Source organism: Anas acuta, chromosome 4 (assembly GCF_963932015.1).
Source record: "Anas acuta chromosome 4, bAnaAcu1.1, whole genome shotgun sequence".
Classification (NCBI taxonomy): domain Eukaryota; kingdom Metazoa; phylum Chordata; class Aves; order Anseriformes; family Anatidae; genus Anas; species Anas acuta.
In genome coordinates, this window is record NC_088982.1 from 29,170,515 (window position 1) to 29,194,042 (window position 23,528).

Consider the following 23,528-nt stretch of genomic DNA (forward strand, 5'->3'; position numbering starts at 1 on the left):
TGTCTCAGGAAATGTATCACTGCTGTGTGTACTGGCACCTGCAGGAAAGGGTCTGCATGCTCAGAGGCTTCCCTTTGATGCCAAATGTGTGAAGCTGCTTGCCAAATTTGTCCTTAGAATGACATACCCTCTTCAGTAGTGTAATACCTCTGCTTTCAGTACACAATGGTTTAGCCTTTCAAGACGACTAGGATGACTGGGTTTAGGCATCATAAATCAGGCTGTGGTTCAACTGTCTTTTTCACTGGCTGCATCCTCCAAGAGATTTAGGAACTGTTCCAAGAGACACCACTTCAAGAAACATTATCTTCCAAAGTAAAATGGAATAGCTCCATTAATCTATTTTCCCACATAAAAACTTAGCTTATTATAATCATCTCCCTACAATAGTGTTTCTAAATGTCAAACTTTGCCTAAGGATTCTTTGCCACTCAAAAAGCACCTTGACACAAGTAGCATTACTCGTCCATATTTTTCCATGTCACACACTTACTTCTGTACAATCAAAGTAGTGATTAGTATAAAATAACTATTTAGTTTCCAACCAAGTATCATGACTGATGTTAAAACACAATCTTTATACTCACCCCAGCCTTTGGTTTAGCTCCAGAACTGGCTGCTGAACAGGATGATACTGGGTCGGGAGTCTGAATGTTAGGAGATAAGTTTGTTTGTGAGTGACTTACTGAAGCAACATCCACTCCACTCTCAGAACCAGATTCAACATCCTGTTAAAAAAAAAAAAAAAGTTGCGAGTGTTTTCTGTAAATATGAATATCATACAAAAATCTACATCTTCTAAATAACAGAAATGTTTAAATAGGATCACTCAAACTTATATGCCTAATTCTCAATATTCCTCTTATTCTTCTCTGTAACTCCCCTTATTCTTTTCCATCACCTACACATTCTCTTGCTTTCCTTTTCAATGTGCTGGTTTGCATTAGCTGCTGTTATGAAATTATAAATCACCACTAACATCAAAGCTATAATTCCCCTAAATAGTAGAATGCAGGGTAAGAAAAATCAGTTCAGGGCTGAAGAAGTCTGACATTTTTCTCTGATGTTCAGCATTTCCTGTGTGCTCCCACCTTCTGTCTCCGGCAGCACTGCAAACTCTGTGAACATCTGTAAACCATTACACAGCTGAAATGACATCACCACGCAGCAGTTTATACAATTCAGAGGTACAGCTCCCTCGTTTTTTGGAATCAGCAAACACTTATCAGCCAAATGTTATTTCTGGTTGGAATGCCCTTACTTTTAATGACATTGGTTACATTCCTTATTTGAGAATAAAAAGAAGAAATATAGGACTTTTTATTTTTGAGGAAGTAAAAATATAGCATGTGGTTGATTTACTGCATAGAGTGAGGGTAGGGGATTATATTGCTTGCAGATAAATTGTGACACATATCTGGCAAAGAGCTAGCTATGTGTAGGACCAGCCATATACTGTCAGGCTTATTAGCTGAGGTGCAGCCTGCAAATACAGTGCATGCAGAAAAACCTGAACTATTAACCCCATCCAACTCTGCAGATAAAGCCTCAGTTTCCTAATATCACCATCCTAGAATAGCTGAAATATGGGGCAGAGATATCTCAGGGGTTTTGTCCTGAACTGCCAATTAGACAGGTGCTTCTGCACCAAGTACCTAAGTGTGCTATTTTCTAGAAAGGGTTATTAACTAGAAACAAGGTTGTGCTCTAGGTGGGACTATGCATTCAAGGCAGGCTGTTCCTGCCAGTGCATCCTCTGCAACATGAAGCACCGGGAAATGTAGCAGAGGCACAGAAATGCCTCTGCAGAAGACAGTTTGGGAACAGCTGGTCTTAGAAGCTCCAGTTCAGTGGAGATGTACTGCCTTGGTGCAGAACCATGCTGCCTGTCCTAATACCCACATTTTTGTATCATATTCAAATGTGCATTAATGAGACCGAACTCTATTTACAAGTGCTCTGAAGACCAGACCTTTTACCCTTCTGATTCATACTACTCAAAGGTTCAAAATTTCCTAAAAAATCTGTGTGTGTATATATATATATATATATAAATATATATATATATATATATGCATATACATACATACACACACACACACACCATGTATGCCATATTTGTTACAAGCTGTCCTTTTTCATGGGGACTGTTTTCCAGCATGGAAACAGGTACCGGCCCTGATTATACTGCACGCTAACTCATACAGATTGCCCCAACTCCCTATATTGCTATAAGAAATTAGCTAAAATGCTGGCACTCATTGGTGAGATATGGAGAAAAGACATTACCATTGTATTATAGCCTTCCCCTCTCATCAGTGCCCAAGGAGATACTGTGAATACACTGAAATCCAGAAGGAAAATGTTTAACTATTAAAATTGTAATTATGTTGCATCCTATAAAATGATATATTATTTAATATTCAGCTGACCAAACCCACTGAAACGTAAATACATCTTTTCTCACCTACAGACCACTTACTAGACTACATAACAATAATTAAGTCTGGTTTTAATTGGAAAAATCCCTCATAATTTAAAACAAAACACCACCAACAAAAACAAACAACCTGAATGTTAGCCGAGACATTTTGGGGCAGTATTTCTCAGGTTTCTTAAATTGAAAAACAGCTGCAACACATATGGGTAAAATTAACAGGAAGCCTGCATGAGAACACCTTGGGTCAGTCATTTCATGTTCTTCACAGTTACACATGTAAACATTTTTCAGAAAAAAAGAATACATCAATCACATTTGTGACCTGTGTAATCTCCCTTTTGAGTACTCACAGCAAGGAATTCTCTCATTTAAATAAATCAAATAATTAAACAAATTAAACTAATTAAAGTGCATGACCAGAATCTTTTTTGAAATGACAGAGGATTTCATAAGTGTGTCTCTGCCAAAAATTTCCTGGACCTTCTCACTGGCAAAAAAGCAAGACCTGTAGCTCATGTTTTCTTTCAGATCTAATTTAATGTCAAATTACATGTATACATATGCTCTGAGACTGGTGTGATCCTGACTCAGTGATGACTCTGTGTTTACAGTAAGTGAAGTAAAAGAGCTAGATATTTTATGGATCTTGATGACCTCCTTTTCTTTCATCTGGGGAACCTCTGAAGTGCTCATTTACAAAAGGATGACAAAAAGGAAATAATGGATGCCACTACCACTGCCTTCAAAACATGTACAAACAAAATCATGAGACAAATTCTTTACAAACAGAGCTTTAGTTCTGAAACCAAGGGGCTGATAAATGTGAGGAGTGAAATAATAAAGAAATAAAAAAAAGAAAGTGAAGTAAAAAGAGATTTTACTTAGAACAATAAGAAAGATTAAGCTTACAGGTATATGCCTCCGTTTGTATGTTGGGGTGCTGGATGGAGAAGAGCCTGCACTGAGAGCATTTTCAATATCCTGATCCAGCTGGTCCAGTTTCATAATTAACAGCACCATTGAATCCAGTCGTGGTCGATCCCGCTCTTCTGTTATTTCCTAAGGAACAAAACATACAATTGCTAAATCTCAACTGATATTACTTGAAAAGAATAAAATGCCTATTACTTGAAAAGAATAAATAAACCTGTTTCTTAATTTGGCATGAAAATACTTTAAATAGTAATAAGAAAACTCTCTATTTTTTAGCCAGGGAAAAGAGTATCATCACAGGGAAAATTGTATCATCAATTCACTAAGAATTGATTTACTGCTGGAAATAATTTTGTATTAACATTTAATATACATAACAGAAATTAAATATAAAAAATCGCTTCCTTGTTTGATACAAAGACATCATTGCCATTTCCTTAGTACACATACTCTATAAGGAGTTACAGATTCTAAACTTTCCTCCAAAATTTCACCCCAAGTTAATCAAATTGTTTGTACAAATTCAAATTATAATGGTTAATATATGATTGAAATGGGAGAGAAGGAAGTTCAAAGAAATCATTGTCTGGCAGTGGATAACTGCAGCTACCCTTCTGGAGCACATCAGCATAACTATGCTTTGTAGCTTTTTGCTGAACTCGAATTTTTTTTTTTTTTTGGGTTGGAAATTCTTGATACACACAAGATACATTATCTCTATAGAAAACACCGCCTAGTAGATACTTTTACTGGGGAGAGGGATAAGGGATATTAAAATGACATCTTTGAATGTCCAGTTTACGTAGTTTATTTTCCTGTGCTCCATATGTAGCAAATGGAGACAAAAATGATCTTCAAAAGGGCAACTCAAAGCAAGGTCTTCAATTAGATGGAGTAAATAATGTTCTCAAGGAGTTCCTCCCTGTCTTTTTCTTTTACATAGAGTGTTATCACAAAAGTTAGCCAGCTAGCCTGCCTCAAAATTCAGGAATATGAAAACCTCCACTGGTTCCTGTATTGATTTCCACAGTAGGAAATTAGAAAATGGGAAGTTCTATTAACTCACTTGAAATAATATTTTTACAAATCCTTCCTAAGAAAAGGAAACAAAGATGTTATAATTGCTTCATTGTGTCCCAGAAGTAGGGAATATAAATGCCTAAATTAGCCAGTTCTGATAGTTACTAAACTATTTTCCCCATATACAGAGATTTCTCCATTTAGTTAGCAGTAATAAAACTGATAGCAGTTTTTTATAGACTGCTTCAAAGACTTTGCTAAACATGAATTAAATGTCTCCAGTTAGAATTACATGAACAGTATGGATAAAACAGTTTTATAAAACATGGACTATATGTGAAGACCAAAAGTTGACCAAATGTTACTTAACCAAATCTTAGAAAAGCAGAAATACAAATCTCTCAGTCCATAGCAGAGTTATGTGTAACGTTCATAGCAAAGGCCAAACCCTAGAAGACTGCATTTCATTTTTCATTAGAACATGATATTTTGGACTGGGTTGCTGAAAAAGCTTATGTGTTTGCAGGATATCCTGATGAACCCAAACTGAGTTTAGAATGATCCTGTGAGAACATTACATCAAAATGACGTAGCAATCAGTGACTCGGTTTAAATTTCACTTTCTTTCAAAATGAAAACACTATGTCCCAAATGATTCATTGAAACCCCATGCATCATCATTTTAACTGATCTTAAATTGATGTTCAAAGTTTATAACAGTCAGAACAGTTACTTCATCTAATCCACACAGGTGCAGAACGCACAGCAGAGCCTGCTAACGAAACAGAGGGGACCCTCTTTGTGCTGTGGATTTATATTCCCCATGCTGGGTGATATGGTAGCCAGTTTGCCTTTGTTGTAAAGCGTGCACAACAAAGTCACAATCTAGAGAGAATCAGTTGCTGCTAATAAAACTAGCCTTCCACATGGCCCCCAACGTAGAATCATTAAGGCTGGAAAAGACCTCCAAGATCATCTGGTCCAACTATCACCCTAGCACCCATGTCACTCACTAAACCACGTCCCTAAGCATCACGTCCAAACTTTCCTTGAACACTCCCAGGGATGGTGATTCAAAGTGAGTGGTGGTGAATGGATGCTTTGTTTTGTTTTTCCAGATTGCAGAGATAGTAGGTATTTTACACAAAGAAAAATAAAATGAAAAAGCGCAAAAAGTTTTCTCCAAGCAAATTGTTCGACTCTTCCTGCCAAACAAACTATAAGCTTGCTCTGCATGTAGCAGATTGAGAATGCTAGAAAAGAATCTGCTGAAATGAAGGGGTGGCAAAATATTGCTCAAAGTGATATTCAGGCTTGACACAACCGGCTGGCTTTGCAAGCAAGCACCTTTTTTGGAAACAATAATATTATCAGTATGGCATTCAGCTATTCTGCTCAGTAGTCCTAGCAATGGTTTGTGGTTTTGACTGCTGTTAATATCAACCTTGTCATGAGAAGTTTTAACATTTTAACTATAGCCTCTGTTTTCACATTTTACTGAATATCACAATTATCTCCTTCTGTTTGGCCATGTTGCTATTAAATTGTGTACATATAAGCCTAAAAAATTATACCAAAAATAACATACACAAATAAAAGTAGGATAATCTTGAGTTGGAGACTCAATACAACAGACTAAATAAATATTAGGAGATTAATTTATGTTTAGACGTTTTTAGCCTTGATATTATTTAATAAATTTCCAAGAGCTTTATAGCCTATTTGTCTTTTCTGTATCTCCCTTGTGTGTATATTCTGAGATTTTATTACCAAAGTGTGATATGACCTAAAGCCAGCAAGACATTAGCAATTCATTTGTTTTCATTTGAAAACATAGTATTTCCTTTGCATCCAGTCTCTCACATATTCCTGCTCTGCGTTACTTTCCAAATGAGTATACAATCATATAAATGACATTTATAGAATTAAACAGAAATTCTACCTTTAGCATTATGAAATCAGAACTTAAGTATTAGAAGGTGCTCATTTGAAAATGACCCTTACAACCTTAATTTCTGCCTTCAGGCATTTGTACTGGGCAGTTCAAGAATGTGTGATGAACGTACAGGGTAGGTTAAACTTGAAACTTGTCTGGAGATTTTATTTTCAACATCTGCACAAAATGAGGAATCTCTTTAGGTCACAAACTGGAAAAAGCAATAGCTCTTTCAATTTGTATCCTCCCTGCTGTGAAAAAGGAGTTAGTTGAATTTGAATGTATTCATATATTTAGAACATATTGTAGTCATTCCCAGAAAGAAAGAAGCTAGAATTACTCCTAAATTAAGTATTTCATCCCCAGAGTTAAGTTCATATTAAAAGAAATCCAAACATTTTTACAAGGAAAACATTTCACAAGCCCTGTTACTAGCATCAGCATACAATGCTAATGCAATGAAAATATTTTGGGAAATGTGGCTGCGGATGAGATTCAGCCTCTTTTTAGATGCTTTTGCCGTTTTGAAGTTTACATTGTCTTTGAAAAGAATAACACTATTTTCTCCCCCTAAGTACTCCTATGTCTTCAAAGGTTTGTCTTTTTGCTACCAAGCTCCTTTGTGCTTAAATTTGCAAACTGAGGTTGTTTAATAGGTGTCACTACAGCAATGACACTCTGCACTAACACCTGGCAATCTCTGCATATAAAGTTCTTTGTGCAAAATGTTTTTGATTTTGAATGTTTCATGGATAGACAGCAACTGACATAGAGTATTTCTAAAACTAAAAAATATCTTTTTTTTTTTTTAATTTAAGATTGCAACTTTTATATGCATGTTATCAGTACAATATGATGATTGTAACCTACTCAGAAACAAAAGAGACAGCCAAGGTGTAATTTTAGTCCTTCTACACTGCAGTGTTCAGGTCATAGGCTTTGAAAGCTACCTAAAAATGTTATCTTTCTCTAAATTTCACACTCATACTTTACAGTTCCATGTTGGAGTCCTATTCTTCATTATATTAGGGGAGTGTTCTGAGTGGAAAATATTAAAACACAATGAGAAAACTAAAGCAATCCATCCCTTTTTGACACAAGACACAAGTCCAAGACACCAGCAAAGATCACAGTAAGGTTACTATTGTAAATCATATCTTGAATAAATATTTAGAATAGACTGAAAAAGGAACAAATAACATAAACATACACTGATGTACACATGCACAGGTGTGCTCATGCATGCAGATGTCAACACACATTCACACACATTTTTGGGAAAGTAACTTTTTTCTGATTCTTCTCATAAGAAATTTAAATAGCTGACTAAATATTTCCAAACATAATGTATTCTGTAGCACTGGTTTACAGTTCCCTCCATAACATGCACCTTTTAATTCCCATTAAACTTATAAATGAGTTATGTTTGCAGAAGTGAAGACTTCAGAGGCACTTGATTTCTGTATAATGTAGAAATTGTGACTTTCACAACAATATCCTTCTGGAAAAGAAAGTTAATAAATACAATAGCATCCAAAAGTCTACCTCTGAAAGACACATCTTTTTAATAAAATGCATGTTGTTTACAGTTCCAGACAAAAATAAATGGCTCCTTCCTTCAGCAATAGTGCTGTACTCTCTAAGAAGAAAGGAAAAAGCACTGAAAAATTATATAGAACATAAAATCCGAATTTACCCAAGCTGGAAAATCCCAGGAACTCAAAGATTACAGGACTAGAAGTGAGGTGAAGCTTCTCCACTTCCCCAACCTTTCCCAAGATCTTTCAAACCTGTGTGCTCTTCACAGATAAGGTCTCCTGAATTTCACCTGATTTCCACTGCATAAACTTGCCATCTTTCATGTTCTAAACTAATTTAATCTCACAAACACCTAGTAACTTCCTTTCTACAGATGTTTTGCCTAAACACACACACAGCCTGTAGACTGTACTCTATATTGGTTGGGACAGATTTGAATGTAGTTCTCCATGTTTCATGTTGGCCAAATAAACCGTCTTGCAGGGGTGTTATTTTAACAGTGAAATTCAGCAATTCACTATTGATGAAATGGAAAGTCACTCAAAAATCTTGTGACAGAATAATCTGAGGAATTATTATTACTTGACTGTGTAAACCCATCAGGGACTGCAAGCAGTAGTTATGCATGAAGCGGTTGCTCTTGAAATACAACAGCTCCGCATTGTACAACTAAGTCAAGCAGGGTCAGTCTCTAGCTAACGTCATATTACCATGGGTAGTTACTGGAATGGAAAACATAGACTACACAGGCTGTCATTACTGCGTTAACATTACATGTATTCTCCTGCAATAGTAATGGAAAGAATAATTGGTGGAGCTAATTCAGGTAATCAACAGAAGATAAATCAAACCCCAAATTAACAACCAGTTTTAAGATTAACTAACAAATAATCTGAAGTATAAGATTTTAAAAATAGTGTTTACAAAACAAACAAACAAAAAATAGAGGATGAAATCCAGTGCTCTTTCTTTGCAGTTACACTTGTTTACGGTAGCTGGTCTGATGACACTGAACTCCCAGTAGTCATTCCTGATTTAGTATCATGTCAGTGTTACGACTATGAAAATTTGCCAAAATCAAATCACATAAGGGTACAGAGTACAACATAAGCATTATCTGTCTTCAAAGGGTAAAAAGAATATTGTGAAAACATAAAATCACTAATCATGCTCTTTCCAGTATAAACAATATTCGGTTACTTTCTGATTTCCTTCTTTGTATTTTGTATATTGGCACTACACGTATTCTAAGAGTCACCTTGACTATGACTGACAAACTAGGCAAAAGACAAATTTTTACCTTTACTGCACCCCACTTCTGCTTGCTACAAGGGGAAAGACTTGTGCTTTGTGGAGAATATTATGACAGTAATCTGAGCACTTATTATCAGACTGGAAAAATACTGTGACTATATAGAACCTCGCGAGTGATATATGACAGATGCTGCATTCTTGATATTGCAAAACACCTCTGTTTTGGTTATTCCATGCAAAGTCAACAACAAAATACTTCAGTGAACATCTTACTGCTTTCATATTATGCTGTAAATCGAGCAGGGTCCTACCACAAGACAAAATATTGACTTCATTTTAATTGTCAGAAATTAAACCAGAGTCACTGACATTATGAAATTTTGCTTGAATATATATCTGTTGTTCAAGTATGTTTTACAAACAAACAAATATGTTTGTGCATTCATATGTTACACACCTATTTTGTAGGTTGATAGGAGAACTGGCTTGTTTTTGCAGTTAAATCAGAGGAAGGGTTTGTCCTTCAGGACACTTGTTCTGGTCTTTGTGATTTTATTTACACTTATTTTTCTTTGATTTATCAAACTAAGTCGTTCAGGTAAATCAAGAATTGATGCCAATGATCATTCACATGGGTCCTCATATCTAGTGAAATCAAATGAATTAGGAATCAGATCTACGAGACTGTGCGTGGTCCAAACTCTAAATTATATCAGCTACAAGGAACAGCATGTGAGAAAATTTAAGTAAATTAATCACAAATCATTGTGAATCTCTTCAAGTTTATCTATTATGATAATTTGTATTGTTTTATAACATTTTTAAAATGTTATACCAGAATTTTACCATTTGAAATACAAAGATTTACTGAGGACTTACACCCATTTCTACAGTTTGTTCTTTTTCTCACAAACAATGTATTAAGATTAAATAGCAATTCTACATATTTCAAGAAAAATGTGTGTGTGGGGGGTGGGGAGGGGGAGTAGGGGGTGGACAAATTGAACACCCTGCTTAATACTGTGGGTGTAAACACAATTTAAAAATAAAGAAAAAAAAAAGGCCCACTGGTATTCAAGAAATGTCAATCACTTCTGAAGGAAAATAGCAAATTCTGACATCTCTTGATATTAAGTAGATTTTTTAATTTGTTCCTCATAATGATGAAGTGAATTCAAGTAAATATACCTAAACTGACTGTAAAATTTAATACAGGTGTTTATTAGAAGCAAAATACAGACTCAGCCAAAACAGGTCTTGACTACTATGTGCAATAAAACTTTCTATTCATAAAGAATACATTGACACTGTTTAGGTTGATACTATTTTAGCTTTGATGGAACATCTTTTAGGCATAGATGGTGCCTAAACCTCAACATAAGAAATTATTTATGAACAGAAAGTGAACCCAGTATTTTCAGTTTTACACTGCACTGAAGACAGTTCAAAGAATACGGGGAAGAGGTATGAATATAACACCTAGTTTGTTCTTCAATTTAACAATGAAAATATTAGAAGCCAGGTAATACTTATATGAAGTTTGTTAGTGACACTATACCACAATACCTGAAGATACTGCAATTACAGTACTGAGCAGTCTCCTGAAATTAATGGCATTCTTTCCACTAATTGAAATGGGCTTTGGATCAGGCTTACGACAGAAATAAGTATTAAAAAACATAAAATCACATTACATTCTGAGTTTTTCCAGGTGAGAAATAGAAGCGCCTTAGATGGTTATCATGCTAACCATGCTAAGAGTTCCAAGAATATGGGTTGCACCATCAACTCATTTTTTTAGATAAGTTATCTGTTCATTAATATGAATGCAATTTTAGTAAATGAAACAAACAAACAAACAAACAAAAACTATTATATAGAACAAACAAATACAACACAACCCACTTGCTATTAATATCTTAATTGATCTCCCTCCCCCCCTTCCTTTTGTGTGTGTGTGTGTGTGGAGGGAGATGAGTTTCTACTCAGTGTATGAAGTTCTGGTAACTTAAGAGCCTGCAGAATATTCACTATATTTGCATTTCTTTCAAGAAAAATGCTTATGCAAAACTAGAAGGCACTATGGAAAAATGTACTGTTATACAAGAACTATAACAAATTATCAGATGAAGGGAGCAGGTTTATCTAGTTACTTAATCTTGTAAGTTTTGCCACATGAGGGCTTAGCTTGAAGAATTTCAAGTCATCATTCACAATTTTTGTAATTTTGGGGGTTAAAAATATAAATATTTAACTGTTTCTGCCTTTTATTTTAGTTTTATATTGCTCTTCTAGTGGGTCTATTTATATTTCTTTGTATACACAGTCACATAAACACACACACATGCATACACTGATTTGCAAAGCAAAGAGACTTTGTACATTGATGATAGGTTTAAATTTGGCATTCTTTTCTAAATATAGAAACAAATATTACAAATATTTACCTGGAGAGACTATTAAAAAAACTAGATTACGCTAGCTCATTACCAAGATTTGCCTGAGAATTTGTATATCTTGAATGACAAAATGTAGGAACATTTTGCAATAACCTGCAGCTCACTGAAATCAGTCCAGTGCTTAGGCTTCTGAGAATCCAGTCATTTATTTAGATACCTAGACAGAGACAGAAGAATCTGCATTTATCATTCTCTTTTCTGTAATCTTGCTCAAGTTAGCAATTTACGTGGGAAATTCACTAGGTCTGTCCACCAAATACAAACTGTTTGTGATCCCTCTTGTATCTGGAGAAGGCCATTAAGAGAGAAAGGGAATCAAGGAAAACTAAGATAAGGTACATCCAGCAAAGAATACCATGCTTAGTATTCTGGGAGAGATCATGGAGACCTTTTGTAAAGAAAGAACAAAGAAAAAAATGAACCTCAAAGCTGAGGGTATGGAAAGACTGAGTTTGAGGAATCACTTTTGACAGAAGAGCTAGAGTCTTGTACAGAAAGTCATACAATATCAACAGGTATGTATTGACCACAGTGGCTCTCAGGGAGTCCAAGCAACCCTGTGTCTGAAAAGACAGCAGGATCAAGGCACAATAAGTGTGAAACCAAGTGCATGATTCCTATTTTAAATGAGTCACCAGTTAATCCGCTCTGCTACAGGATGGACTTAATTTATACAGTGAGGAAAATATCACATCACAAAAGAATCAAACTCCATAAACCACTCTTAACTTCTTCCAGGTGAGAAATAAAAGTGCCTTAGATGGTTAAAATGCTAACCCTATTAAAACAAGAAGTTTAAGGTTACAGGTTGAAAGGGGTGATGTGATATGGGATGTTCTACATGTGCTGTGACAAGACCTACTTAAAGTCTTTTTGCCTGGTCACCAAGATAGCCAAAAGTATTTATAAGTTCGTTGTACTACTCTGCACCTCTTCTTAGTTGTGTTATTCAGTAGCACTAAAGTGGAGCTCTGAAGATCAACAGAAATTAAAGAAAACAACAACAAAATGCCAGAGTGGAGTTATTTTGTGCAAATGTAGAAGGGCAAACATCACAGAAGCTTTGTAATAAACAAAACTTTCCCTACACTGTTATTATATTTTTGCACAGACCACCCTTACAAGCAAAGGGTACTGTTTGGAAATCTTTTGAAATATTTTGGTGTTACTTCTGGTTCATTTCATCAGAAAAAATGCACTGACTGAAGATTTTGAAAGTCATACAAGTGACCTGAAAGAATTGTTTAAAGATTTTCTTACACTTACTGCTACGGCAGATATAGGGACAAGGGAACAAAGTTCCAGAAGCTGTATCAGTCATATTTTTCTAATGCAAGCATTTTGTGACAGAGGGGGGAAGCTGAGAATTTAAACTCTTTTCTAGTAAGACTGAACTCACTTAGATACATTGAACTTCAAAACAGAACTGTTTCTTTCTGAGGCAATTTGTTCTCTGCAATAAAAACAGTGGAATAGATTCTCAGAATGCTACCTATGGTTGCCTGTGACTTGCATGACACAATTGATTTGGTTATCAGTCTATTGAGATAACATTTATAAAACTAAATGACCTTTTTACTGCAGGGCTTAACCAATGTGAAGTCCCATAATACCATTGTAACAATGAGAGTATTTACATTGCACATGCATCTCCAAAATTGTCTCTTCATACAATTAATGACTATGTTCAAAAATGGGAAGAGTTGCGGTCAAACACTTCAAAAGCCCCCAAACTCAAAGATCTACTTGCTTGCCTTTCAGTTTTCCCTCCCCATGCTGTTGCAAGACCAGTGCTTTTAAGTTACTCCATGTGTTCTGCTCAGGTTCTCTATATTTACTATATTTAGACTGATCCTAAGACTATACAAGTGCACTTGATTTTGACTCTAGCAATGAGATGGCTGTACTGCTCCATGGATTTCATACACTGCTCATTTCTTCCTTTCAAAGATTCTTTTCAGTATGAAGACAAACTTTAATGTACGTTTACTATTATATAGGAAATCCATTGTTAAACCTTACAGTAATCAATAATTTAATTTACTTTTGCCTTATCTTTTACCTTACATCACATTAGTAACAACGTAGTATTTCAAAATTCATACATATCACTGTGATGAGGACTAATTTGTTTAGTGACTTTGTACTGTTTATAGCTCTGCCCAAACTTGGTTGTATAAAATGGGTATCTGAACCATGATCTGATATAGGCCATGATTGCTTCAATTTTTCCAAAATTCAGTTTTACTGTTAGTTACAGTTCCCTTGTCTTCTCTCCCTGGCCACCCCTCACCTCCCTTTTGCCAGCATGAGTCTCCAGTAGAGAGCCAGCAGGGATCCAGCTGAACACAGTCCCTGAGAAAGGGGCAGTGCCGAGCAAGATCAGTTCCCCAGCATGGAAGGATCTCTGTAACCATGCAAATATCAGTGCAGGCCAAAAAGGCAGGACAAAAAGCAGCACTGATTTTAATTTCTTCCAACAGCTTGGATTTATGTTGGTGCTAAGTGACCACATAAGTGTAACCTTATTTTTAAGGAAGAGGTTACTCTGACTTTACAGGCATTGAAGAGTCTGAGGGTTTCTCCAATGTTTTTCTTCAGGACACTACCACAAAGAACTTAGGGGAATCTCAACATTTCTAGAATAGCTGGGGAGAGTTTGAAAGAGAGTACTGTCAAAAAAAAAAAAAAAAAAAAAAAAAAAGAGCAGTCAGTTTCTGTACCCTGCCCCTCAATTCACACATGCATCCTTCTTTAGTTTTGCCAGTCTACATAGCTGATGAAATGCCAGAGATACTTTTTTTTTTTTTTTTTTTTTTTTTGTCACAAGCCTGTAGGAGAATATGATAGCATGAGAAAATCTATTGCTAATATTTTATATTCAGAGAAAGGATTCTAAGTGCCTTGTTTTCTTGGAAAAGAACTCATTCTTTCCCATGTGAAAATTAGATTGTCCCACTGACAATTACTTTCTTATTAAATTACTTCTGCACAGTAAGATTTGAACTAAGGGTAGTTTTGTGTCACAACCTGCAGCACATTTTTATTTATAAGAACCATTTTTGGTGATTGAGCAGCTGGAGGTAAAAATCTTTGTCTCAAAGAATGATAAAATTTCTATTTCCGAATAAGACTGAAACAAATTTAGAGTTCAGGTTTGGGTTAATACTCAACAACCTTAAATATTCAGATCTCACTTCAGCAAAGCCATTTCAACAAAAGGATTCCAAAATCAGATTTTAATTTCAGCCCTGTAAAGTTAACTACATGAAAGCCAAGTCATACGTAAATCAATCTCCCCAAACTGTGACTGAGAACAAATATGTGGGGAGTGGAAACTGTCAATCAAGGGAATATTTTTTTCTTTTCAGCCACATGAGGAGATTCTAGATAGCTCTGAAAGCCTTTATAGCGCATGCTCTCTCGTTAACTCTGAATTCTTAGAAAATTGTAATAAATAGCAATCAGATGTTTTGAGAAATTACAGAATCAAAGGAAGCTGGATCATCCTTTATATGGCCCGCTCTGTATTTTACAGCTAAGATATTTCCTGCATCAAATAGCCAAGATGCTGCAGTCAAGTCAGCTTCTTTGAAATTCTACAGCAATTACAATATTGCTTCTGAGGGGCTGATAATGTCCCATATTGGGTAAAAAGAACCAAAAAAACTTTGTTTACCTCAGACACCACTTAATATCATCTGTCTTCTGCATATTGTTGTCTGAAATTCAAAGCTAAGTGTCTGATCATGTGGTAAGTGGTTGACTGGAATTTTGTAAAAGTCTGTGGTTCAGACAAGTTATTCAGCTTTCCTTTATAATATATTCAGCTATTTCATGTATGCCTTTGAAATATGTTTACGCACACTGAAATTATTGTAGCTATAAAATGTTTCTTAATGGGACTAATCTGTGCACAGTGCATGGCATTGAGGGCTCACTCAGACACATACACTGGCCTGTAAAGTAGCCCCTAGGGTGGGCTATCCATTCACATCAAAGGACACAGCCAATGTAACACACAAACAGAAGACAAAGTTACTTTGAAAGCCTCATTCTTCTGTAGCTACCTTTCTGAATTTATTTACCACTTGAAAAGTTTTTTTTTCTTAGATTTTTCACTGTAATCCACTTCAGATACTCATTTTCCTTTAGCATTTCTATCCAAACTCCACTCCTAAAGATGCTCCCCATGATGGGAGCAATTTCCTAAAAAAAGCAATTTCCCATAAACATTTAAATGAGTATATTTTGTTTACTTAGCTTTAAGCATTCATTGCTTTTTCAACAGCAAGTTCAGCTTCCCAAGTCTACTGATCATTTTTATCTGAAACCATCAACAAAATGGATTCCAACTGCATTACTATACAATAGCAAACATCACACATTTACATACACTATTAATGAGCTAACAATAGAAAGTCATAAATCTATTAAAAATACAACTCGAAGAGATCTTGAAATGCAATGTCATCTGTCTCCCTCTCAATGACAGCTCTGTCATACTTGACAGATGGTCCTTCAGCTCCTCTTACAAACCACCACAAATGCCCCAAGCAAAGGAGGTTTTATTCCAGTGCTACCCTCCTCAGCACTAAAAAAAAAAAAAAAAAAAAGTTAAAAAAGTTCTAATGTGAAATCACAACCTTTCTTTAGCTTGAACTCATTAATTCTTATTTTTGCCAATTATCACTCTTTGTGACAGACTTTTTTTTTCCCTCCCCCTTGGAGATGGTATGATAGTACCCCTAGTCTCTCATTTAGGCCAAATCTTTCTCCACTACTCTGCAATGACAGGAACTGCTTTTTTCCCATCTATGGCCACTCTCACATCTCTCTTTGGCTTCTCCTAGACTCTCCTGCTGATAAGCAACTTGCAAAACCCTTTACCTTCTACATAGGCTTCACCCGTAGTAAAAGTTAATCACTAGCAAGAGAAAGGCCCAGTATGCTGAAGGGCCCGGTATTCTCAGGGCATCATTCTGTTGTGAAGCAGCTAAAAGTCAATTGGAAGCCATTTCACCTCCCAACATTTGTGAGGTGAAACCTACTGGCAGCACACAGCCATCAGTTACCATGGTTAACAAGAGGCAGGTGAGATGAATGTCAGAAAAATGGCTAATTTTGTAGGCTGTGGGATTAGCATGCAGCAATTGCTCCCCAGACATTGCAGCAGCTTTCTCCTGTGCTTCTGCTCCCTGCCCTCTGTGGCCACAAGATGGCGTAGGCCTAAGCCTCACCGCAGCCCTCAGAACTGATGAGGATGGAGCCATCACTTTCCCAAATGTGCACGGGGCTATGACACAAGTGCAAAGGTACAAATGGAGAAACAAGAGAGGCTCAGAGTGTATATAAGTGAAAAACTTTTACCTAGGAGAGTCCAGCAGTGGAGCAGGTCATCCAGAGGGGCTGCATGTCCTTAGAGGTTTTCAAGACCCAAGTGGGCAAAGTCTTGAGCAACCTGGCAACATCGCAACTAGCCCTGTTTGAGCAGAAGGCTAGACAAAGGATCTCCCAAAGTCCCTTCCAACCAATTGTTAAGGTTCCCCTTATTTTCTCCATTACTTGGTGGAAACTAAGTTAACTATGATCTACTAAAATCACTAGTAAAGCAAGATTAGGCAGAAAGTATAGTTACTATTACTGAATGCAGCTAAGCATTTTGCTCAATGATTTATCACTTTACTGTATTTCAAATTAGTGTTAGTACTGTCGTTGGATATGTATTGCTGTATTGTATACAGCCTTACACAAAATACTTGTCATACCCTCCAGTACTTGTCATATCCTTGTCATACCATCCAGTCATACCCTGAGACCAAGCCCATCCATGAAGTAATTGCTATTATATGATAACTAATCTCCTTTAGGAAGTAAGAGAAATAGATTAGTAACTAAATAGCACTGTACATTCATTTTAAAAACACCCCAAAATTATTGCAACTGAAGAGCTCCAATAGTATTCTACTAGGATATCGCTATATAGTTTTCTTTCACATCATTTCATAACGCAGCCATGATGGGCATTGTGTGACTTACACCAGCGCTGGCTGAGGATTTTTGCTTCCTCTATCAGCAAGAGCAAAAATACTGTATTCTCAAATTGCATGCCCAGGTATTAGATGGAAAACCAGGTCCAGATTTTATCGTTCTCCCCTGCTTTTTTATCTACTTCTAGATTTTCTTGTACAGTAAGAAATAAGCTGTTCCAAAAAAAAAATAAATCATTAGAAATATTGACATGACAGATTACTGCACAATTGTCATACCTGTATTCTCAACACATTTATCTACATGCTGTGTTTACACTGAAGATCAAGACAGTAATAAACAGTAAATGACAGCCTGAGATGAAATGTGGACCTCCACAGCCAATGAAGAGGTAACTAGCAATGCAATAGCTGGCCTTGAGTCCGGCTGAGGCTGGGCTGCATCTGCAGCATTTTCGTTTTTGTTTCTGTGAATTCCATCCGGGGTTTAGCAGGTAATGGCATCAGTGCTCAGCTCTGATGGTCTAGATCAGGAGGAAGGAAAAACATTGTGCTCTGTGCTGGTGCCAGCTGAGAGGTGAACTCCTGCCACCCAGCCTAGCCTGAAGCGCAATTATGCACCTGCACATCTCTGTTTTGGGGAACTGATGACTGATAGCTTCCCTCTGCAGCTGCTGCCTTGCAGGAACAGAAGGGGAGACGAGCTTATCTCTCAGAAATGACATGCTGCTTAATTCAAGTTCAGTCAGTCAGCCTGTGTCAGTGTGTGCATCCACAAAGGGCCCAGTAACCTATAGTCAAGAGCTTGGAAGTTTGAGTGGTAGATGAAGTCGGCACTAAATCCTGAGACTCAATGTATCTACATTGTAAATAATCATATTTACAGTGATGCAGGAGATTAATATATATGTATATGAATGTATACCTGCATACATAGTATATATACACACATGTACAGGAAAAAAATGGATGCAAATTTATTATTTATTCCATCTGTGGCTCTGTGAAATTGGAAGTTTAAGTTGAAGAGTTTTCTCAAAAAGGAGGTAGGGTAAAACAGACAAAAACGATAGAGCTAGCATTAAATCACATGCTTTAACTAATGTTTAACAAATTTGGATCACATTTAAAGAAGCATTATTGGTGTGAATATAATTTCACTCTTAAAAATTGCAAATATTTTTTAATGATTTAATTGTAGTATGCTTTCAATTTTTTTTTTTTTTTTTTTTTTTTTCCCACTTGAATCTAGAAATCTAGAAGACAAAATTTCATTAACTGGAGAATTCTATTAATTGTGGCTATAGATATCACAAAATCTCAGAACATGACACAGACAACTTTTAAACTAAACATAACGTTTTGAAGCATTCTATAGTTGCAATAAGATTGACATTGAAAAGACTTTCTGAATGAAAATGTAAAAAACTCTGACCAACAATTTAGCTAGTATGAGATGTAGAAAAGAACACAGGAAAGGAGAACTCATTATCACTGTGTATAAGGAAAGAGAAGGAAAGAATAAGAAATTCAAACTTGCTCCAGACTGGAAAAAAAACAACAGTATTGTCAATCAGCACCTTGCTATGATCTCGGCAATATACTTCTGGTGGATTTTAACTGGATGAACACACCACTATAAACACTCAAGCAGGATGTTACTAACAATGAACAAGCTGCATTGTAAAAAAACAGATGGAATAAAACTCATGCATGCCAAGAAAATAGGGTGCAAAGAACCTTGGAAATAGTAGTATTTAGGACAGGAAAAACAAATAACAAAGAAATAACCCTAAAGAGAATATGAAATTGAGATTTTGGGGTCTTCTGTTATTCTTCACAAGCAGCCTGAAGCTTCATGTGGTCAATGTAGCATAGAAAGTTCAGTTATGAACAGCAACTAGCAAGGGATATTTTTAAAGTGTTGAACATCACTATTTTGAGAAGGTATTTGAAAAAGCTGTTAGCTTGGATATATTGCAGGGAAAACGTATTCACCTAGATTTAATTGTATATCTTTGAGAATCTCAGCATGGCATGATTGTCATTTCCTAATGTCATGAGAGCAATATCAACAGTTCAGCTTCAAGAGAAGTAGACAAAGCAAATTACTTAATTTACTCAAATATTTTCAGAAACGCTAGTTTGCCCTTTGTCTAACTCACCCTGCATCAGGCCACTGGAAAAATCTGAACTAACTTCTATGGCTTTGAAATGGGCTTACCTGACATGAACCAATTCTGTTAGTTCAACTGATTTGGGGCCACTAAATGGATCATCAATGATCCACACATTCTTGCAGAATGGTCAACTAGTCTGGTAGTGATATAGTTTCCAAAGTCTAGGGTTAAGAGCCAATGATCACAAATCACTGCTCTCTAATTCAACCTTTCTACCTTCAAGTGAATTTTTTAAGGAAGAGATCACGAACATAAGGATTGCAAATGGCAGAGTGAAGTTTCCTTTAAGTTCCTCAGCTTGAAATATTAAAGTTAGTTTCTCTAAAATAAATGTTTATCTTGAAGCATATCTTTATCTCTCTAAATATGGAAAGCGTTGTCTTCAGGAGTATTGGAGGAAAATCTTGTTTCTGCCTTTTTTTTTTTTTTTTGTCTGTCTCCCTGAGCCGCAAGTACCTATTTTTTCCAGTTACATGGAGTGTTAGTCTGTATTGTGTCATTGAAAATATGATTCTGACATTTGTGGTTTACACATTACATTTGTGGGGGATATGGTTGAGTTAAAAAATTGGTAGCACAATCACATTTGCAATGAACAATGAGCATATATCGAGGAAGTAGGGGAATAGCAGAGCAGCTGTGGGGCATGTTATGTCTGGCTCTGCATCTTTGATCCAAAAAAAGAGCATAAACACAGACATAAGGAAACAAACAACATAGGCTATTAAAACTGCAAAGACTTTAATAACCAAGCAGCATAAAACACCTGGTTGTAACCACTAAGCCACAGTAAGAACAGAGAACGAAGTCAATATCCCCTATGACACATCTGTGGCTGCAGACAGAACACAGTTTATGAAATAACCAGGAATGATTGCCTAACTAGGTAAATCTATCTTTTCAGTGATGTCACCCTACCTTGATGCAGAATTTCTGTGGAAAAAAAATGAAATAAAATAACCCCAAATTCCCAAGATTTGCCAGTTAGAGAGGATAAGGTGTAATTTAGTCTCTAGGTAATAGAAAACTCCTGAATTGCACTTGAACAGTAGCTTTCAGTGCTTAGTGACATGATTTAATGGTGGACTTGGTATCGTTAGATTCAGGGTTGGACCAGATGATCTTAGAAGTCTTTTCCAACCTCAATGAAATGATTCTAAGTGATATTCAGGTTATGCAAGTAGGGTAGCATATAATTCATGCTCAGCAAGATGGACTTATTGAAGGAATCATAACACTCATGCGTCTAAAAGTTAGTTTCCAAGTTAAGCCTCACCCAAGTAAAGACTGAGTGGAATATCAGTGAGTAGAGCTGTGGGAAGGAATGTGGTATAGTTATCCCAGTGATATTTAGTGAGTCATAGACTACTGCAGTATTACTTCAGTTTCAAATAATTCAAAAGTTACTGTAATCTTAACTACAAAGGGATGGGACAGATTATTAGTAGATACGACAAATGATACACTTAAAATATAACAAAAGATATCTCTCTACTGTTAGTGAGCACCGTGGGAAGGCTTCTGACAGGTCTCTGAAATCCAAATATAAGCTCCAAGAATTCATAGTGTTATTTTTGGATCAGCTGGGCACATTAGTGGGCCTATGCCGCGTTATCATTTGCAATGATGGGGCTGTAGAAATTCGGTGCATTTAGAGACTGGTGCTAAGCGAAAGTGGTGAAACTATTTTAATTCTTGGGTTTAATGCCAAGATTAGGGATTGTGCCTGTTGGACACTGAATTATTTAAGTCAAGAGTCTGATACTCTAATTGACTTTATGAGATCAGAGTGTAAAGAGAGAGACCAGCAATCAGCCTGTCCTGATTTTCACGAATCCTCAGCTTCTCTTTGGGGGATATTTTCAGTAGTTCCACCTTTCAAGTTAAGAGAATATGATAATCAACTGGTCCTTTCTTCACAGTTGGTGTTATTTAATCTCCAAATATGACTTAGTGAATCAATTTCAGGTTGGTAGAATCCAGCTGTTAACAAGCCAGACAAACTTGTTAACAGCCAGACTGTTCTGCACCAATGTAGACTCATAGAATAATTTGGGTTGGAAGGGATCTTAAATACTGTCTAATTTCAACCCCTTGCCATGGGCAGGGACACCTCCCACCAGACCAGGTTGCCCAAAACCCTATCCAGCCTGGCCTCAAGCACTTCCAGGGATCAGGCATCCACAGCTTCTCTGGGCAACCTGTGCCAGTGCCTCACCATCCTCTGAGTGAAGAATTTCTTCCTAGCATCTCATCTAAATCTCCCCTCTTTTAGTTTAAAACCATTACCCCTTATCCTATTGCTACACTACCTGATAAGGAGTCTCTCCTGTAGGCCACCCACATAGAAACACCTTTTTTTGGGAAAAAAAAAAAAAAGGTGGGGGGAGCAGAAATGTCAAGATTCTGGGAGTGCTGGTAAACTAGATAACCAGTGGATAATAAAGAATCAGAAAGAGTTAGCAAGGAGATTGCATGCATTAATGTTTCCCATGTACACATCTGTTTATACTACTGTAGTTGGATTCCAAAAAAGCACAATTTAAATGCTAAATCTTTTAGCCAAAATGCTATGCTCATATAAATCAGTAAGTCCACAATTCTGGCTACTCTTTTCTATGGAAATATCTGATCAGGCTAAGTTTTTCAGCCTCTTAAGATGCATAAGCACATGCCATGTAATTATTAAGCTTTTTTATTAAGCAAAATAAAAATGAAATTTGCACACTTCTATTTCAGCTGGACTGGCTCCACAGTTTCCAGCTGGGCAGGCTTCTTTTCCAGGTGACTCATTCCCCTTTGCGACTATGCAATGTGCAGCCTATGGTATGTCACGAAGACGTGTCCGCTTACATATACAGAGAAGAAGTTTAATGAATCATAAAACCATGATGTAGTAACAATAGCATGTCCTCAAACAAAAAGCATAAAACCACCAAAGCACGGAGTAAAAACGTTTGTTTCAAAATCTGCCCTAAATGGAAGCATTAGTATGTATATTTTTAACTTTTTTTTTTTTTCTTTCATAAATTAAAGTTTTGTTGCTAACAACAGAATGAAATGCAAATCTTCATTTGAGACCTGATCCTTTGCTTTTCAGAATTAAAGTCCAACTGGTGTTACTATGATTCACACTTGAGAAATTGTTCATCTTGGAAGACTCCCCTGGTGCAACACAAACAGTGACTTTTGGTAACGGGATATCATCTCCAGTTAACTGGCAAACGTGTAAAGCAAATAAATGAATAGACTCACGCTTCATTGAAACTTTACTATCTTCTTTAGAAATAATTGTTCATCTTCTGTATGATGAAGCAGTAACATTACTCTGTCCTCTACATTTCTCTCTCTGTCCTATAATAACCATACAACTGTATAGGTATTTAAATTCATAAAGAAAGAAATAAGATGATGTTTGGCTACTCTTTTAAAAACTTTGAGATGTAGGGTTTCCTAATATCAAAAAATAAAAAAATAAAAGTAAACATTGCCACCACATCTTGTGACAAAAACCTAAAACATCTTTAAAGGCCGGCATAGCTTTTGCATGAAATATGTCTGCAGTGAAAAAAAAAAAAAAATTGCTTGAGGAGGGAGGAGGGAGAATTAGGCTTTTGGAATAGTTAACGACAGAGCAGCTGGCACAGATTAGCCTATGTCCTCATACAATCAAAATGTTTCTATTAGAGAACTTGAGATAACTAGCTTGAGAGCATTTAAGTGTACTCCAGTATTTTTTTTTTCAATTTAATCAAGCATTATCTCATGAGATATGAC

General features: G+C 36.2%; 1 protein-coding gene across 3 annotated transcripts in view; it reads right to left on the minus strand.

Annotated features, from left to right (window-relative positions):
• Window positions 1-23,528, minus strand: part of DLC1 (DLC1 Rho GTPase activating protein) — a 256,678-nt gene that overhangs the window by 165,822 nt on the left and 67,328 nt on the right. For all 3 annotated transcript variants that reach the window (XM_068680392.1, XM_068680391.1, XM_068680390.1), the window contains exons 3-4: window positions 3,350-3,499; window positions 588-728 (exon numbers count right to left, since the gene is read on the minus strand). In XM_068680392.1, the coding sequence (XP_068536493.1) occupies window positions 588-728; window positions 3,350-3,499 (291 nt within the window). The remainder of the gene's footprint in view (window positions 1-587; window positions 729-3,349; window positions 3,500-23,528) is intronic.